At 38.2% G+C, this 18,307-nt stretch overlaps 1 protein-coding gene across 3 annotated transcripts in view; it reads left to right on the top strand.

The window, feature by feature from the left end:
• Positions 1-18,307, top strand: part of CAMKMT (calmodulin-lysine N-methyltransferase) — a 316,073-nt gene that overhangs the window by 263,124 nt on the left and 34,642 nt on the right. For 2 of the 3 annotated variants that reach the window (XM_010967729.3, XM_045504792.2), the window contains 4 exons: positions 3,309-3,369; positions 5,345-5,399; positions 6,463-6,526; positions 14,064-14,130. In XM_010967729.3, the coding sequence (XP_010966031.1) occupies positions 3,309-3,369; positions 5,345-5,399; positions 6,463-6,526; positions 14,064-14,130 (247 nt within the window). The remainder of the gene's footprint in view (positions 1-3,308; positions 3,370-5,344; positions 5,400-6,462; positions 6,527-14,063; positions 14,131-18,307) is intronic. The other variant, XM_074378797.1, reaches the window with a different exon arrangement.

Consider the following 18,307-nt stretch of genomic DNA (forward strand, 5'->3'; position numbering starts at 1 on the left):
TTTTAAAAGACCATTACACTCTCTCAAATGGAATGAGAACACTTTTTATGATAACAGCTTTATTGAGATACGATTCACATACTGTACAATTCACCCAGTGGGTTTTAGTACATTCACGGAGGAGTGCAACCATCACCACAATCAGTTCTAGAATATTTCATCACGTCTAAAAGAAATCTCGTACCCATTAGCAGTCATTTCACATAAGTGGAAACATAAAACGTGTGGTCCTTTACGTCTGGTTTCTTCCATAGCATGATGTTTTCAGGTTCTATCTGTGTTGTAACATGAATCAGGACTTCTTTTTGTTGCCAAATAATAGTCTATTGCATGGTCATACCACAGTTTATTTAGCCATTCATTTAGTTGATGAACATTTGGGTTGTCTCCACTTTTTGGCTAAGATGAATAATGCTACTATGAACATTTGTGTACTGGTTTTTGTGTGGACATGTATTCTTTTCTCTTGGATATATGCCTAGGAGTGGCATTGCTGGGTCATATGGTAATTCTACATTTAACTTTTTGAGAAACTGCTACACTGTTTTCCAAAGTAGCTGAACCATTCTACATAATTTCCCCACATCCTCGCCAACGTTTGTTATTGTCTGACTTTTTGAGTACAGCCATCATAGAGGGTATGAAGTGATATCTCATTGTAGTTTTTGATTTGCACTGAGATAACTTAAAAGCTTACAGATAAGCAAAAATAAAATAGGTAATCAAAACGCTATCAAGGACAAGGCTTAGAAGAAATAAACACTTTCATTATGGGTGTAGTTTGGTACAGACTTTTTGGAGGACAGTTTGATATATCAGAATGTGAAATGTACTTGACTTTTGACCAGATTTCCCGATTCTGAGTATTTGACCTACAGAGAAGAATTTTTCGTTGGGGGAAAAAGAATGTGTCTTCATCGTACCACTGTTTATAATCGCATAACAAAACCTTAGAAGTTAACTTAAATGTCTATCAAAAGGAAACTGGCTAAATAAATTATGATACAAACATAAAATATTTAGGCAGTCATTAAAAATAATGATGCAAGCATAGTATATTTTTATTGTCATGAGATGCTATCCATCCCATACTAAGTGGGGCAAAATGAGATTATTCAATGCCTCCATAAGAAAATCCCACTTATGTAAAATATCTTTATGCCTAGAGAGATTTTTTTTTTTTGAAATGATGTCCAAAATGTTAAGTGATTAGATACAAGTAGTGGGATTTTAGGTGATTTTTAAACTTTGTTCTTTGAACTTTTTGTATTTCATTTAGTTCAAAAATCAACCTCTGTAATTTTTGGGAGAAAATTATAAAACTACTTTAAAAGACTATGCATTTTAGAAGTCACCTTTTTTTGTACTTAATCAAGACGTGAGTTTTAGTTAAATACCCTTCCCCTATCATTATTTTTTAAACCTCAAAACCATCTACTAAGGCATAAAGAAATTCATTATTGTGGTGACTATATTCACTTAGTGTAGAACACTGTCTTGGGCTCTCCCCTTAGAGAATTTTATTACATACTTTAGTGTTTATGGAGTTCTTTTTATGTGAGAGTATGCCAGATATTAGGACTTTGGGATCATGCCAAGTTCATGACTAGGAGAAGGTCAAAAACGTTCTTCATCTGTTCTGGTTATTAGGATAATCATTTGGGCTTCACATAGTCTCTCTTCCACTCTTCTCTCCTCCTTTGCAAGAGAATAACATTAACAACACATAATTTTCTTTTTCCTTGAGCTTGTTGTAAGTTGGAAAGTCCTAAGTATGTTTCATATACTTCACTCATTTAATCCTCACAACAATCCTGTGAGGTCGATACTACAGTTACATTATTTTACAGACGAGAAGTCTGAGGCACAGAGGTTCAGTAACCCATCCAAGGTCACTCAGCTAGGGAATGCAGAGCTGGGGCAGGAGCTGAATGAGTCTGCTTCCTAAGTCCCTGCGATCTTAACTGCTACACTCCACTGCCTCCCTGACTTTCCTTGTAAATATGACTCCAGACACTTCTTGCTGGTTGCCTTTGTTTCTCCCCCAACAAGTCATTTCTACCAGGAATGAGCTAGTTCGGACACGTGACTGGACTTTCCTGCAGCACACGCTCTAGAGTCGTTCTTTACTGTTCGTATGTTTATCCATTCATTCTCCTAGGATTTTACTTACCATTTCTTTGACATCATCTTCTCTGAAATCTTTGCCTTTCTTACTCCTTAAAGCTGGAGATGCATCTGGGAGAAGAAAATTAAGTCGCACTAGGTGTTTCAACTTTGCATCAGGGCCCATTAGAAGAGTGCTTGGTGCTAAGGCAGTGAACACACACTGCTCTCCCAGGACCGCGTGGCATTCTCCACCCCAGGCAGTGCGGATGCCTGGTGCCCTGCCTGATCCTGATCTTTGAGTCTGACCATGGGGGAAACATAATTTGTATGAGGGTATAGTTTATTCTGATTCTGTGAGTGATTCACTGTAAAAATTTGGAAAATACAAAAAGTGTAAAGAAAAACATTAAAAACACTTGTAATCCTACCGTACTATGATAACCACTAGAAACTCTCATTTCCAAGCATGTTTGTCTTCTCTTTAAGCAGTTCATATTCACTCATGACAACTATGTAAGTCTTCTAAATAAATGAGGTACAGATGATAATGTTAGAAAATGCCCCTCCGTGGAATTTAGTGGGTAGGATTATTGTTAAATTTAAAGATGAACTAAAATTGGTGAAATTTAAATTTCTCAATTTTATATTCCAGTTTGACTTTTTAATGAAAGAAAGGAAATAGTTATGCGTATTTTAAAAAATTATGGAATCAAACAGAAAGCTATAATGACCTTAGTGGTTCTATCTGTGCTCCGGCAAGTGATTTTTTCATTTATTCTTGCCTAATATGGGCTGCGTATACAGTAGGTCTTCAACTGATTCTTGTGAATTGGCCAAAAAGAAGGTTCCTGGGTACTAGATTAAGATCTACCTAAAATACCATTAAAACTTAATGTTTGATATTTGTCGTGTTGGTTGTTATTGTTTTTGCTGTTTCATTGTGACTGAAATCTAGTATAAGTTTTTAGGATATTTTACTATTTTCCTGGGAAAAGAGTTATAATCAACAACCAGAGAAACTCATGTGATATAACATGTTACTGGTAACAATTATGTTGATTTAAGTTTGATTCAAGTTGAAATAGCTTGTCCTGTACATTATTTTGAAAAGCCATTTCTTAAGAAAATCACTATAGAGAGCAATTATAGAAAAAAAAAATTCTATAATCAAAAAGTCTGTATCCTCTTGTGTTTTCCAGGCATCTGGCCAGCTGAAGAGGTTTTGGCTTACTACTGCCTCAAGCACAGTGATGTATTCAGGTACAAAGCTGCACTTAAAAATTTGTTTAGGCCGCTATGGGTATTGTATCTGCATATTAAAGACTGCCGTGATTACATTCTTCAAGTTAAATTGTTTTAAAAAATATAAGAAAGGAAGGAAGAAAGAAAGAAAAACAAAGAAAGGAAAAGGGGAAAAGGTCATGGTGAAAACATGTTGCTTCTGAAAAAGAAATCTGAATTGCCTTTGGGTACTAATATTGCACAGCAAGCTTTTTGCTATATGTCAAAGGCTTTTGATTTCCACTCAAGACATTTTATTTCACTTTGATTTTGGGGAAACAAAAGTGAAGCTCCAATCAATCCTTACTGATTGTGAAGGTCAAAAACAAAAAAACAAAAACAATAAAGACATTCTTTAAACTTCTGCTAGGAAAGTCACTACAGAATATTTGATAAGTAAATACCCCACAGCTATTATTTAAAGATGCCTTCCCACCCCTGATTGTAAAGGTATTTTATATACCTAACAAAATGTATTTGTAAATATAAATTACAATTACAGATTCCTGCTATAGAAATAAATGTTTTCAACTGTCAATGTGCACTATGGATTAAACCCATAGATGGGATTCAGGAAAAAGAAAACAAAAACTCCTTTTTTAAAAATGCTAAAGATGTTTGGCAGACCCAGGAAATACGTTTTTTTTTCATTTTAATTCTCATTTTATAAAAGTCATCCAATACATGCTTCCTGAATAGCCCATTATGATTCCAGACAAGCTGATCATTTTAGCAATATGTACTTATAAGATTGGGTGTGTGTTTTAACAATATGTACTTACAGGACTGGGTCAATAATATGTAGTTTTTGAAGCTCTGTGGGTCCGTATTTACCAACCAGCCTGTAATTGCTTTGAACGCCTAGATACTCATTAAATGTATTTCGGAATATGAACGTCCTGGCTTGGCTTCTTCTCCTTCTCTTCCCTCTCTCCTCTCCCTTGATTCTCTCTCTCTCACTCTTTTCTCCTGTTGAGGTAATAAACTTCCCAAACTGGGAAGAAGAAACAAGAAGAAACAATCTTAAGGGGCTAAGCGTATAAGGGGAAGAACAGGGCAGTGCTGAATTGGGCTGCAGCGCTGCCCTTGAAGCCTGGCATTTCCTCCTCTCGCTGGGCTTCATCTTGCCTGGAGCTCCAATCAGGGAGCAGTGAGCCAGGGCAAGAATGTCACACGTTGAGGGCTGATATTTAGGTACAAAGGGGGAGGTAAGTGCAGAGCGCCACCCCAGACTGTCAGCTTTAACTCTGAGCTGCTTTACTTCCGAGCGATGAAGTCAGAGCCCAGTCATTATTTAACCTGGGTATGCTGGCTCACCCATATTATGTCCCCGCATTGTTTATTCACTGTGTTGTGTTGGGGTCAATTGTGATTTAAGTGTTAATTGCTAAATGCTCTTTGTGTAGTTGTTCTTTATGGGGGCAGTTCAGCTTTCCCAAATGTTTCAGTTTGTTTTAGAATTTTTTTTTTAATTCAAGATTGCATGTATTTGTGTGTGTGTGTTGTGTGTATGTGACTATAAATATAGGTATATACACACTCATGTATATTCTTCATTTACTTGTCTAACTGTTTTTGAAGGAATGAATGTGGATTAACAGTGTTATCCTTCCCTAACAATTATCTTTCGCTACTCTAGCTAGTTTAGTTCTAAAAGACAGCGCCATTGACAAGGGAAAAAAGGGAACCTTCTCAGATTTTTCAGCTCAGCGGTGGTAATGTTGCAGTGAACACTAATGAGGGAACCCCCACTGATTCGCCTGCTTTGTGACTTTTCTATTTCATAATTATTTTTAAAACGCAAAACGACATGAGGTAGCCTAGTCTTGTCTCCACAACTTCCTGGTAGCGCCGTTCTTACTGCAGATGGCAATTTGTTCTTGTAACATATATGTCTCTCTGACCATTTTCATCTAATTTGTATGGGTTCTACCATTTCTTTTCTCTCTTTCAGGGACCTTGCTGTGTGTGAGCTAGGGGGTGGCATGACATGCTTGGCTGGGCTCATGGTAGGTCTTTTCTCAATTCCAATCCCATTCAGAGGGAGGAACAAAAGGAAAAATGTTCCAGGGCCTCCAACTGCTGGGTCAGAGAACCGTCAACAGCATCAGCTGCGGTCAAGCTGCCGGGTCTTGAGAGACCTTCTAGATTGACTTGCTTTCGGATCATATTGATTTTATGGTTGCCTCGATGAGCAGAAACATTTTACCTCAGTGTAGTCAATATCGCTTGTTGTGACATTCCAGGCCTCGCACGGTCTTTCTTCGCCATAGCAAAAGCATTTTTTTTTTTTTTTCAGATTAGAGTCCCATTTGCTAAGATACGGGAATAGCCCGGCGAATCACAGTTGGAGCACCATGATATAGCTGCTAATGTTTTGCCTGCATTATTACACCAACAAACATGATCCAGAGCGCTCAGTAATTAGATTCTTTTGAATGAGATTGGCCATTCAGGAACGTCGTTCCCCATTCTCTGGGTTCTGAGTCATGTATTCAGGAGATATTATGTAGCAGCACAGTGCATTAGACAAGTTTTTATGTCTCTACAAATAAAAGCATATTGTTACACTGATTGGCATTTGACAAACCTGTCGCTCTTACACAATGTGTCAGGGTTACAGCCCAATGTGCGAGCATGTCAAAGCTCACAAAAAAATTACCCTCACAAAGCCATCTGCCTGCAATGCAAAGTTATATGAAGGGCATCAGGCAGTCAGACAGAAGCAAGCTGAAAGGCAGAGTGACAGCCATGTATGATGGCTCTCCTAGATAAACAGAAGCCCACAAATGAAAGCCTCTCAGAATACCATCATCCGCTGTCACAATGCAATTACCGAACAGAATGATAGCAAGATAGAGGCTCCCGCAAATGGAATGATAAAAGTATTGACTGATTTGATTGAATGATTAAAATAATGCAGACATAAAATGAAAAAAGATTGAAGATTGTTACAGAGAAATAGGTGAGGAAGCATGATACTGAAGGCTTGTCACTCCTGTCTTCACTTCTACACAGACAAGCATATTTGCTCATTGTTTGCTGTGCTCCCTCTTTTTTTTTTTTTTTCAGGTTGCTATTTCTGCAGATGTCAAAGAAGTTCTGTTAACTGATGGGAATGAAAAGGCCATCAGAAGTATCCTTATTCAGATAGAAAACTGGTTTGTTGTGCTCATTCCTTTTCCCTGGCTGAGTAACAATTGATATAAAGAAAGACAGCATGGGGTGTTAAAAGAGAGTTCCCTGCACCCCCCCCCCCAACACACACGATAAGTAATTAAGAAAAAGTAGAAATATATGGAATTCATGGGATACGACTAAATGTCTTTTTTTTAAATTTCGATGGGTTTTACAGTCACTTCTCATTAAAGGAGCCTATGATTTGTGGACCGCTTAAGGCAATAAGAACAGTTGTTTTCATAATAATTTTCAAGCCTTCTTGTCCTTTTATTTTTATTGAAATTTGCCAGTATAAAAGAAATGATTTAACATTTATTATATGGGATATTGCTTGCAAAAATTAACTTCCAGCTTCATGTTCGTTATTACCTTTCTTCTGTTTGATACTGTACATGTGGACCATTTACTATTGTACCTACTGTAATTCCTGAGGAGTTCCCTATATCTCCCCACTGGAAACAGCTATCAGTTTTTCATTATTTCCTCTTATTTGGGATTATAAAAGCTCTCTTTTTTTTCTGCTATGCTATTACCATTCAAACCCCATTATATCAGATTATGCTTTACTAATATGTACACAGAATTCAGGAAAATTGAACTGTACTTTAACTAAGAAAGCAAGCATAATTTGTGGCTACTTTAGCCATCGAGCTGATTTATTCAGGGGCAGTTAACAGCCGTTAGGAATTGAGAGAAGAAGTGGAGGATCTATTTGCTTTGGGTTTTTTGGATTTTTCATCTGCACTATGAAAGAGGCAATCTACGTGTCTGCATTTTAGACCCTCAAAATGCCAAAGCAGTTTTGATTTTTGTGAAGACTTAAGCATCTTCTGTAAAGCTTATTTTCCATTTTCTTTTTCTACCTCTGCTCTGTAATTTTTTGAGAGAAAAATTTGCAGCAGCTCTATCAGGCTGCTCACCCAGGAGAAAGGAAGTACAAGAGGCACAGTAGCTAATATTGTTCGGCAGCACTCGTGTGCTCTCCAGAGCCCCACCCAGCTAATTGCCTGACAGACTTTAAAAAAAAAAAAAATTCAGGAAGGAAAAACAGCCAATCACAATCTTGGCCTTTCACACAAGGGAAAGAGATCACAAAAGGTGCTTCCTTTTTTAAAATGCAGGATTTTAATCATGATCTTCAGACTGTCGCAAGTTTCTCAAAATATTCCTGAGGATGAGCTGATGTTTCATTCATTCTGCTTTATTCTGAGTGCTTCCGTGCACTGTATCATTTCACTCCGCTCCTCCTCCACATGTCAGGGAACACAGAGAGCAACAGGAAGTCAGGTATGCTGGCTCAGCCCCAATGGATGTTTTTTTAGGGGGGGCGGGAAACAGGATTATTGGGAAAGAGAAGGTCATTTTAGGCACAGAAACTTTCAGATTAGGCCCAGCAACCTGAGGTTTTTCTCAAGTCAGCAGGTGTCTTATTTAATAGCATCAGAAACCAATTAGAACTTTTATAAAACTCTGGGAAGCATCTGCGGTCAGTATGTAAATTTAATTGTACTAAAATGATTGTTGAGCTAAACTACAGAGCTTCCAACAAAGGCAAGCAATGCTAATGTCATTAATTAATGCACCTTTGCTTTAAAACAGCAAAGATGCCACGCCAGCCCTCGAAATCAGAGAGGAAATCTCAGCTTCTGTATTCACTCTGCCGGTCTTTCAAAGAAATGATTGGTGCAGTCCCCTCCCAAGAAAATGGATTTTTAACATTTGGTCCTCAGAAGCTCAGCCCTGAGAGTGCTTTATTGTGCTGGGTTTTACAATGGGTTTAATATAGCGGGATGCCAAAGGGCAGGAGGGGAAAACTTTACAATGTAGATAAAGTAGGTCCTTTCAGGATGCAGACCAAAACTGGTAGTGTTTTTTATTTCATCTTTTAGGATTTGCCTGACAGAGTTCAGTTGTTATCATGCACTTGTTCTGTGTCGGTGTGCCTTTTTCTGTTGTAACTAGGTCTAATGTTTTTTAATTAAGAGGCAAAAAGAACGCATAAAGCCTTAAAAATTGACAGTGTGTTTTTCCCGCTTTAAATACAAATGTTATTCTTGATTTGCTCACAGACCTTACAACTGGCATTCATTGTCAGCTGTTTTACTGAGTGAGGTTAATATGAATGAAAAAAAATTTTTTCTATTTGTGTGCCCACTTTCTGTAAGCATAACTAATTCACTGAATCACATACTGTTGATGCATATAGACTGGAACAAACTCATTGAAAAATTACTGTTTACATCTTTCCTTTAAAATTTTAGGAAGCCTAAATTATATAGCAGTTGTAGGATATTATCCAAGAATTACTTTCTAAAAAGTAAAAGTGGATGTCAACAAAAAAAGAGGGAGAAACATTGCCAGAAGCCAGAAAATCTCTAAGCAAAGCTGCTAATTATTCATAATGGGCAAGATGAGCACATTAAGAAACAAATGAATACATCAGTGAAATGTAATTGAAAATCGACCTGGCAATCACACATCGCATCTGAGTATTGGCCTGTATATTATTCTCATCATTTAAAAAATTATTTTTGTTGCTCTTGGCATCTGAATTTAATGAATCCACTGAGTCTTACTTCCTAGTCTCTTAAGCTTTAAAAAATATAGCGTTTTCTAAAATTTCCTTTTTATCTTCTCATTTCTATTTTTGGAATATATGAGGCAATGAATGGATACATTCTGCATCTTTATATCATAGAAACATATCAACCAGTTGTAAGGTTATTTATTGTCTCCTTGAATGTATCAGATAGATTTGGCTATGTCATAAACGTAGAAAGCTAAATGTGGATTGGAGATTTATTCAACAGAGATATTTGAAAAGAGATTAAGACTTGAGGTATAAGGGAATGTTGTAAATCCTAAATATTTTCTCAGACTCATGGGTAGATGTTCCTGAGGTTCTCCTTGGTCCTTTAACTGCACCACTGAGTCTAACCCCAAACCCCGCTACCTGAGAGCTGCCTCTCCCTACAGATGCTGTTTTATCCACATCCAAAGGGAACAAAGGATAAATTGGAAATGGGGTCATTTAGTTTATCCAGTTCTTGAATTTATCCTCAAACGTGTTCCTTTTTCTTTGGCACGGTCCTTTTAGTGTAATAAAGAAAGAAATCTCCAAGTGCCCACAGATAATAATTACTCAATAAACTCTGTAGCGGGTGTTGACAATGGCATAAGAATAAGGGAGAGAGATGGAATACTGAGTTGTTATTGATGCAAAGCCTCTTCCCAATCATAATGAATAAAAGTACAACACCTCTCTGTACACTCACTAATTCCCCCAACACAATGATCCTGCCTTTACCCATCCTTAGTAAACACCAAGTAGTTATCTGCAGAATAGGGCAATGCTTGGCAACCCATTCTCCTGCTACTGACCCAAGCATCTTATCCCCACAGTATACACACTCTGGATCATGATCTTGAGCTTAGGATTCTCCAAAAATTTGTACATCGCCTGTGCATTTCAAAGGAAATACCCCTGGCTTAACATTAGTTTATTTAACAGAATTTCTGAAAAAATTAATTAACAGAATTAATAAATTAAGCTTCATGTGGGCTGTGCAGCCAGCCTCTGCTATGGATGGTTGAGACCTTGGAGATGCCAGGCCATCATCCTGTGTCCACGCCCCTGCCTTCAATATCATGTTAGCTGTTCATCTATTTGCTAGATACAGCCAAAATGCACTCTGTGTGCCTCACATTGGGTAGGACCTCAACAAACAGCTCTGAAAATTTAACTTAAATTAACTAATAAATTAAGCTAATTAATTGATTTAAATGAATGAAACCACTATTAAATGCTCACCATTTCAGGTGTTATAGATACAGCAGTGGACAAGACAGACCAAGTCCCTGTTCTTAGAGGACACAGACTGTACCTTGATGAGAGCACATTTATACATGTGAAAGACACTGAATATCTACAGGGAAGAAGTTCTTTGGTTCTTTCCAGTTATTTAGATTCTGCAATAAAAATGTTCACGTAATTAGCTTTGAGCAACAGGGAAAGAAAATAAAGTTTAACTGCCAAACCTCACTTTAGTTACTCTCACTAGCCTCTCATCCCTCCAGAGCTTTTGCCTGAATTATTGAAAAAGATAATGAATTGCCATGATTTAGGCACCTGCTATGTGTCAGGCTTATCCTATGAGGTACCCCATTAAGCCTATAAAATAGGCACATTATTCCTATTCTTGAGATGGAGCTCAGAGAAGTTAATTCATCCGAATTCACACAGTCACTAAGTATCAGAACTAGCACAGGAAGCCAAGTTCATCTGATTTCATAGCTGGCCTCCCACCCCCATTAAACAATTCTCTTTCACCAAAAACTAGAATGATTTGATGAGTGTGATCTTGCACTGGAGGGAAAGGCTTCTCATCCATAAATGTTAACAGTGACGTTGCTAATAGAGTTCACAGCACCTCTGGGTCATACTCTCAATTCATATGAGTAATAAGCACATTTAAGAATATTTTGCAGCCTTTAAATTAGCAAATATTGTCCCATCAGGCATTTTAAAAACCCTTTAGAGATCAAAATGAGCAAGACTTATTTGATAATTTTATAGCTTTCTACCCTCACCATTGATGGGCCAATGAAAATAAAGGTAGTATAAACCAAAAGAGTAATGCTTTGTGAATCACAATGTTACCATAAAAATCCTTTTCTTGCTTAATGAACAGTGGCAACTCTCAAAATGTATATGCAGCGACTGATAAACATAACAGTCACTAATTGCAGGAGCCAGCTAATATTTTAAACAAGATTTATATATAATTAGCTTAATAATATTTATATATATAACTTATATGTATAATTTGTTTAAATAACTATTGTTATACAGATATATATTTTTTAAGGATAAAAATCAATGGAAACTAAATTCAGATGGAGCCCCATTCTTGAACTATGCTTTTTCTGAGGAGAAAATCTGGTTGTAGAAGCCTGGTTTCTTTTAGCCACAAGCATATATCCCATAGCTCTGGAAGTCCAGTTGCCCAGACTAGGAGATTGAAGGTGATTGCTCTGTATCTATTTAATCAGAAATCACATTAAGGCTTTCTTTGCACCCAGCACCTCCCACTGAAGCCTTCTAGAAGGTGGGTGCATTCGGAGAATAGGATTTGGTCCATCCAGTTGAACACTATCCTGGACATATTGACTCAATTTGATTAGAATAGGATTTGGTCCATCCAGTTGAACACTATCCTGGACATATTGACTCAATTTGATTGAAATTCCTTTATTACCCTGACGTGACACAGAATGATAAAATCTGTTATTGGACACAGTGCCAACCAGTCAAAGCACCTCAAAATCTGACCTAAAGTAAAGGGTGGGGAGCAGAATATCAGAATCTATCTCTTAAGGTAATACACTATTGCCATTTTTTCTCTTTGTACTTATTATGAAAAACACCTCCTGAACTACAAAATATATTTCCTTCCTGGTTCGAAAAATAAAGCAGCCTAAATACTACTGTGAGTTTTTTTCATTAAAAAAAAATTGCTTCTAGAATATAAATAAATATGCTTGCTTCAGCCTGACCACCTGGAGTCACAGGTTTATAAATTGTATAAAAGTATATAGTGTTAAGATGTTTACCAAAAATTATTAATAGGTTTTCTGAGTTATATAATTTAACTTCCCTGTGACTATTTCATCAAAAGTATTACCTCCACTAACAAAATAACATGTTTTGCTTGATAGATTAGTCATGTACTCGTACGACGCTACAGGTGTACCGGGCACATTATGGCGGGCGGTTGGATGTCATGGAAACGCCGAGTAGGGTGTGGCCAGAGTGTGGGGGAGTTTAATCAAAACCAATTGTCAGTTGACTCTTTCCTAATTTTGTTCTTCTCAGAATAAAGGTGTCAGCTGTCCTTTTCTGCAAGACATTTCATTTAGAAGACTTTCCTGAAATACTTTTCTTCCTGAAATAGACAAAACTGTAGGCCGATGTGTCATTTCAGTTAATCAAAACAAGGAGGCAAATTAGTCTCTTTTATTTTTTTAATGAATGTAATTTAACGGTATTTAATTTGCATACAGGAGAGTTCACCCAGGAAAAAAAAAGTCTGCATTGTAGCACTTTTGTAAACCTCAACAAAGCCCTTCATTAGGAGACCTAATTGATTTTTCCTACCCACTCCTGGGGGAAGAAAGCTATCACAGTACCTGCTTATTCACTCAGCGAAGAAATGGGTGTGCCTGGTGTTTCAAGCAGAGGTTTGGGTTAAAAAGTCCTGTGGCTCTGTTCTTGCAGGGGGATCTTGGCCAATGCTTGCTTCAAGCGTTCAAGAAATCTGTTTTTCTGAGCAATGGGGGAACATCACTTGTCTGCTTGGTGTCCTCCCCATGGGCCCAATTTAGTTCAGCTTGCAACCTTCACTGGAATTATTTTATTTCTTGTTTATTTAAACCTTTCCTTATTCCAAAAGAGGGATTTTTGAGGCTTCTTACAGTGACACATAGAATATACTATATAAAATAAATGAGAAAGTGAGGGCAGTTGGACAGTAGAAAGCCAGGAAAACCTCCTGAAGCCAGAAGTAGGATCAGTACAGAAAAGATATGTCAGAGGAGCCCTGTGGTTGTTCAGCTTGGGTCACACATTTGGCTCTGAGTTGCACAGGGATCAGAGCAAAAAGAGAAAGAGGAGCAGTTTTAAGATATATAGTGTTTGGAAGTTGAAGCAAAACTAGTTGATCTGGCTTTCCCTGGTGCTGAAACCTGACATGATTTTTCCCATCAGTCCTCATAAAGATGGCGCTGTGTGGTGCAGCGGACCAACTCCTCAATCAAAACATCGCTTCGGTAAACATGGCTCTTTCTATACAAGTCCTTACAGGCCAGCAGATGGCCAAAGGCCATGCCCTAAGTCTGTAGAGACAGTTCTTCAAGGGGCCTTTCCCTGGATTGACTTTCTTCTTTAGTAATTAGTTTTCTCTCAAAGATTCTCCAAGCTTTTCTTCATCTTTCTCTTCTCACTTCCCCCAAGTCTTTCCCTGCTGCTCATGCTCACTCTCCCTACTAGCATTTAGGAGATTTGACATACTTCAACTTGGAGGGTCTCAGGAGATTATCATTGCCCTCCACACGGACTGAGAGAGGCTTACCTTTGGGTCCCTAACTCTTTTAAGCAAGTGGGGCCTGGCACCCAGGGAACAGTCATCTCCCCCGACCAGTGCCCAGATCCCTGGGCCTTGCCAACATGCTCCCTGAGTGTACCTTTCACGTGTGACAAAACTGCAGTCCAGAAGTTAAAAGCGCTTACTTGTGGCAAGTAATTCAACATTTGGTGGCAGAGCCAGGGCTAGACCCTTCTCCTCCTGCCTCTCACCCTATAGCTCTTTTCACCATGCTGACCCCGAGTATGATAAGAAAATCATAGTGTTCGTGGGCCTTCTTTTTTTTTTTTTTTTTGGTGGGGGGAGTCAGTTGACAGTCACTGCGGAAGCTTTCTTAACTGTGTCCTATAGATGTGAGAGACATCATCGCAAGAAATCAGAAGACTGGTGTGTTTAAGACTGGAAACATATCAAGCTGGTAAGATACCTTTCTGCATTAAAACACTCTGGTTGTGTGGGGAGGGAAATAGCTCAGTGGTAGAGCACATGCTTACCATGCATGAGGTCCTGCGTTCAATCCCCAGTACCACCATTAAAAAATAGATGAATTTTTCCTTTTTTTAAACAAAAAAACTTAAAAAAAAACCCACTCTGGTTAAAACTGTATTTCTCAGTACTATGGATGATTATTAAAACTAATAACAGCTTTAATTTATTAAACACTTACTGTGGGTCAGGCACTGTTTTAAGCACTTTAAAAGTATCTTATTTAATGCTCACAAGAACCCATCATGAAGCAGGCAGGCGTTTTCATGATCTACAATTAATAGATGAGAAAAACTAAAGATAAGTATGTTAAACACTGGTTTGGGAATGATTTAAGGATTGAGAGGGTACGGTATGAGGTTGGGAGAAGTCCAGCCTGGGACCTTCTTATGAATGGCTCTGTTCCACTGGTTCCCAACCCCAGGGAGAGGGGATGCCCCAGGTGCCCCAGGGACCTTTTTTATTGCCATAACTAGGGCAAGGCGGTTGCTACTGGTATCCAGTGGATGGAGGCCAGGGATGCTAAGAGGCTTCCTGCAGCGCACAGGACAGCCCCTTCTCCCACAACAAAAAAACTGGCCCAAAATGTCAATAGTGCCAAGACTGAGAAACCCTGCTCTGTTTCATGATTTTAAAAGTCTAGATGTTCATTCCCTTTTAGATTCTCTTAGTTCTTGTCCAAGCTAGGAGAATGCTTATCCTCAACCAAAACGATGGTGTTTTCTGTGAGGCCACATTTTATTTTTGCCCTCTTGGTATGGACCCAAAGGAATGAGTAATCTTTTAGTGGTTTTCACATGAAATATCTGCATTTGTGCATTTTTCCTGTATATTTTTAACTACAGATTTTCTTGGAAGAACAATCTAAGTTTTAATTAATTATTTAGTTTATTACTGTTTATCTGTCATCCTTTGACATTTGAGTTTTCTGTTTGAGGATGCTCAAAAGAAAAGGTGGATGAACAGCAACAATGCGTAAAGACAAAAGTGGTCAGTATATTGGGACAAGGATATGGAGTAGCAATATTTTTTTTTCTCTTATGTTAGCTGGTGAATGTAATGAAGTGTCCATAAATGTATTTTTCAACCCTGCATTAGGATGTTCAGAGTAGGCTGATGGCACAGGGGGCAGTATGCTCTGTGTTTCTCAAATAAATGAACAGACTGGTCCTGTTTCCCAGAAAGCCTCCAATAGGTTGGGAGAAAGAACAATCTGTTACCTGTGTATTCCTCATTCGTAGGACAGCGTTTACTCCATAGTGCAGACTGCCATAGCCTTCTGTGGAGGACTTCATTTGGGGATGTGATTTCCAACCTGGTCTTTTAGTTATCAATCAAAAGCACATTTTCTATGTTGTCCTCATTTACATTTATTTAATGCTTAAGGTCATTTGTGACCATTTGAGTGTATTTTAGCATATGGAATCAGGGAATAATAGATTTCAGCTTCATGCTGTGAAGAGAGATTGTGTTTTTACAACACATAATGTTGTTTACTGTGTGTTAATAATCACTAATTAATAAACATACCTAGAATTCTAAAATGTTGCATTTTGAGGAATAAAGACGTCAAGCGTTTAACTTACGGAGTGCAATAGTATTTCCTACCATCTTTTCATAAAATGATGAAGTTACATAAAGAGGCAAGGTGTCATTGTTCAACATAGGAAATATCCAAAATGTCTTTGTTTCTATTTGTTGTTCTCAAAAATGCTATTTCTAAGTATGTTGTTCTGAGATGTACCTGGTTATATAGTCTATATGTCATTTGTCCTACAGGAACCTCCAAAATGAGGGGTATTTTTCTGTCTTTATCTCATATTAACTGTGGTCAGTTTCTACTCTTTTAACCACTGTCAGCATTTTGTCCAAAGTCAACTAAAGCACTTTGCCAGAATAACAGGTGGATGTGTCAGTCCTTGAAATGCCTTGATTTCATATTAGGAGCTACTTGACCACTGAACCTTCAAGAAGCTAAGGAAACTGCCAACCAGTGATGTAATAATCAGCAGTCCCTTTCTATCTACTGCCTTCCCACCCATAACCACTGCAATGTGATGAAAGTATTAGCTCCATGTGAGAAGAAATAAAAGGAAACTGTTCACAAAAGAGCTAAGATATAGTTCAATATTCTTTTTTAGTGCCTCAGTACATATGCAGAATTTCTCCTCCAAATTGGAGGTGTGGAATAACAGTAGCGACAGATAACTGAGAGGTATTTACCATAGCTACAAAGCCCACACGTGAGCCAAATATTTCTGCTATTAAAAAGCACTTCAAAGCTTGACATGAAGTTTGTAACAGCTGAATGTCTCCTGTGACTTCATTTGCAAAGAAGATGTAAAAGCAGAAAGGAAAATCGTGATATGAGAACTGTGAGCCTAGGAAATGGTGTTTTTAAAAAGGCACCCAGAAGTTTGATTTCCCTCCCCAGGCTCCTGTTCCCCCTGCTCTGCCAACGTTCCTAGTAACCAGCACTCCTCCTGCTACCAGCCTCTTCTACAGGCAAAACCCAGGTTGTGTGGGGCCTGACACTTATTTTGAGGGTCCTCTGTAGGATGAATTCAAGTATACCTTACTTAGGCAAATTCTACAGAAGGGTACAACCTCGTGAACCCATTACTGGGGCTCCTCGTGGGTCCTGTGCAAGGGAGAAGCCCCCAAGGCTTAGACTGCATTAGCTTGACAGTTAATCCACCCCTGCTCTCATCACCACCATCAGCCTTGCCTAGAATAATGCTCTCCCTTACAAGCTTTCTTACTCCTCCTGCTCCATGTTAATCCGGGTCTGATTGTTGCTAAATATGAAAGATGTGTTTGCAAAATCCTGAAAGTTTTAGCCCTAGCTAAGAAGGATCTAGGCTGCACATAAATGAAGCAGATAGCCCTTACATCTCAAAGATCTGAATACAGTTATTTGATGGGCCATTCATTGGTCCACCCATGCAACCATCTATTCGTTTAACTAATTTAGTCCAAGGTACTCTGCCTTTGAGAACTTAAATATAAAGTTATAGAGAATAACTCTTGAACAGAGAAAATCATGCTACTAAATATAGCTAGAGATTGGTGAAAGAGCAAGGATATTTACAGTGTCTCAATTGTTAGGTTTATCTGAAGCTGTCTTCAAAGCTGTGACTGTCTAATAAAGAACTATTCGGAGCTTTTGATGTCTGCATATTTCTAGGTGTTCCAGATTGGTGAATGGCGTCATTCTCTGCTTAATAGTAGTTAATACTTACAATATTTTTTAAATCGATTAAATATACCCTGCTGTGATATTAAAAGGAAGTTTCTACTTAAGAAAAGAATTTAGCTTTACATGAAAATTGCTGGTGAATTTAGACCTGTGACTTTTTTTTTTTAATCATTCTTTGATAAACCATTAATTTTAGTATTGGACTCATATTAACTTTTAAGACTTTTTTTGTAACCCAAATTTTACCTTTATGTGGGCCCGCAGGATTGGCTATTGCCTCCATTGCCCTACTGCTTTTTAAGATTTATGTCTTCTTGGAGGCTTATTTTCCTCTTGAGATTAAATTGGGGACATGAAAAATGATTTTAAAATGTAAATCCCAACCAAGTGGGATCCAGACCTTCTGCAGTCTGCCCTCACTTTCCTCCCACTCTTCATCCAGGGTGGCTCCCACCATTTCCCAACAGACACCCTTCCCTTGGGTCACCCGAGCCTCTTTGCTGTCCTCCAGCACATTTGGTCTTAACCATCTCTGGTCTTTGCCAACCTTGTTCCCCTCTTCCTTATCCTTCTAAATCCTTTCCTCTAGGATGGCTTAATTACCATTTCCTCCTGCCTTCTGAGACTACATCAGCTTGCCCTAGTCTTTTCCTTCTCTTAACTTCCACTGGCCCTAAAATAGTCCCACAGAAAACATGGCATATTCTTGTCTGGTTCAGAGTGTGTTGTCTATTTCAGCTACATTGGTTCATTCATTTCTTGGTAAATATTTGGATCACCTTCTGTCTGCCAAATACTGTTCTGGGTTGCTGAGATGTAGTGATGATGGAGAAGACGGAGGCCTTCTTGGAGTTCATATTCTAGCAAGGGAGACAGATAATTTTCTCGAAGATAAGGACTCTGCTTAATA

The sequence above is a fragment of the Camelus bactrianus genome, chromosome 15 (genome assembly GCF_048773025.1).
Source record: "Camelus bactrianus isolate YW-2024 breed Bactrian camel chromosome 15, ASM4877302v1, whole genome shotgun sequence".
Classification (NCBI taxonomy): Eukaryota; Metazoa; Chordata; class Mammalia; order Artiodactyla; family Camelidae; genus Camelus; species Camelus bactrianus.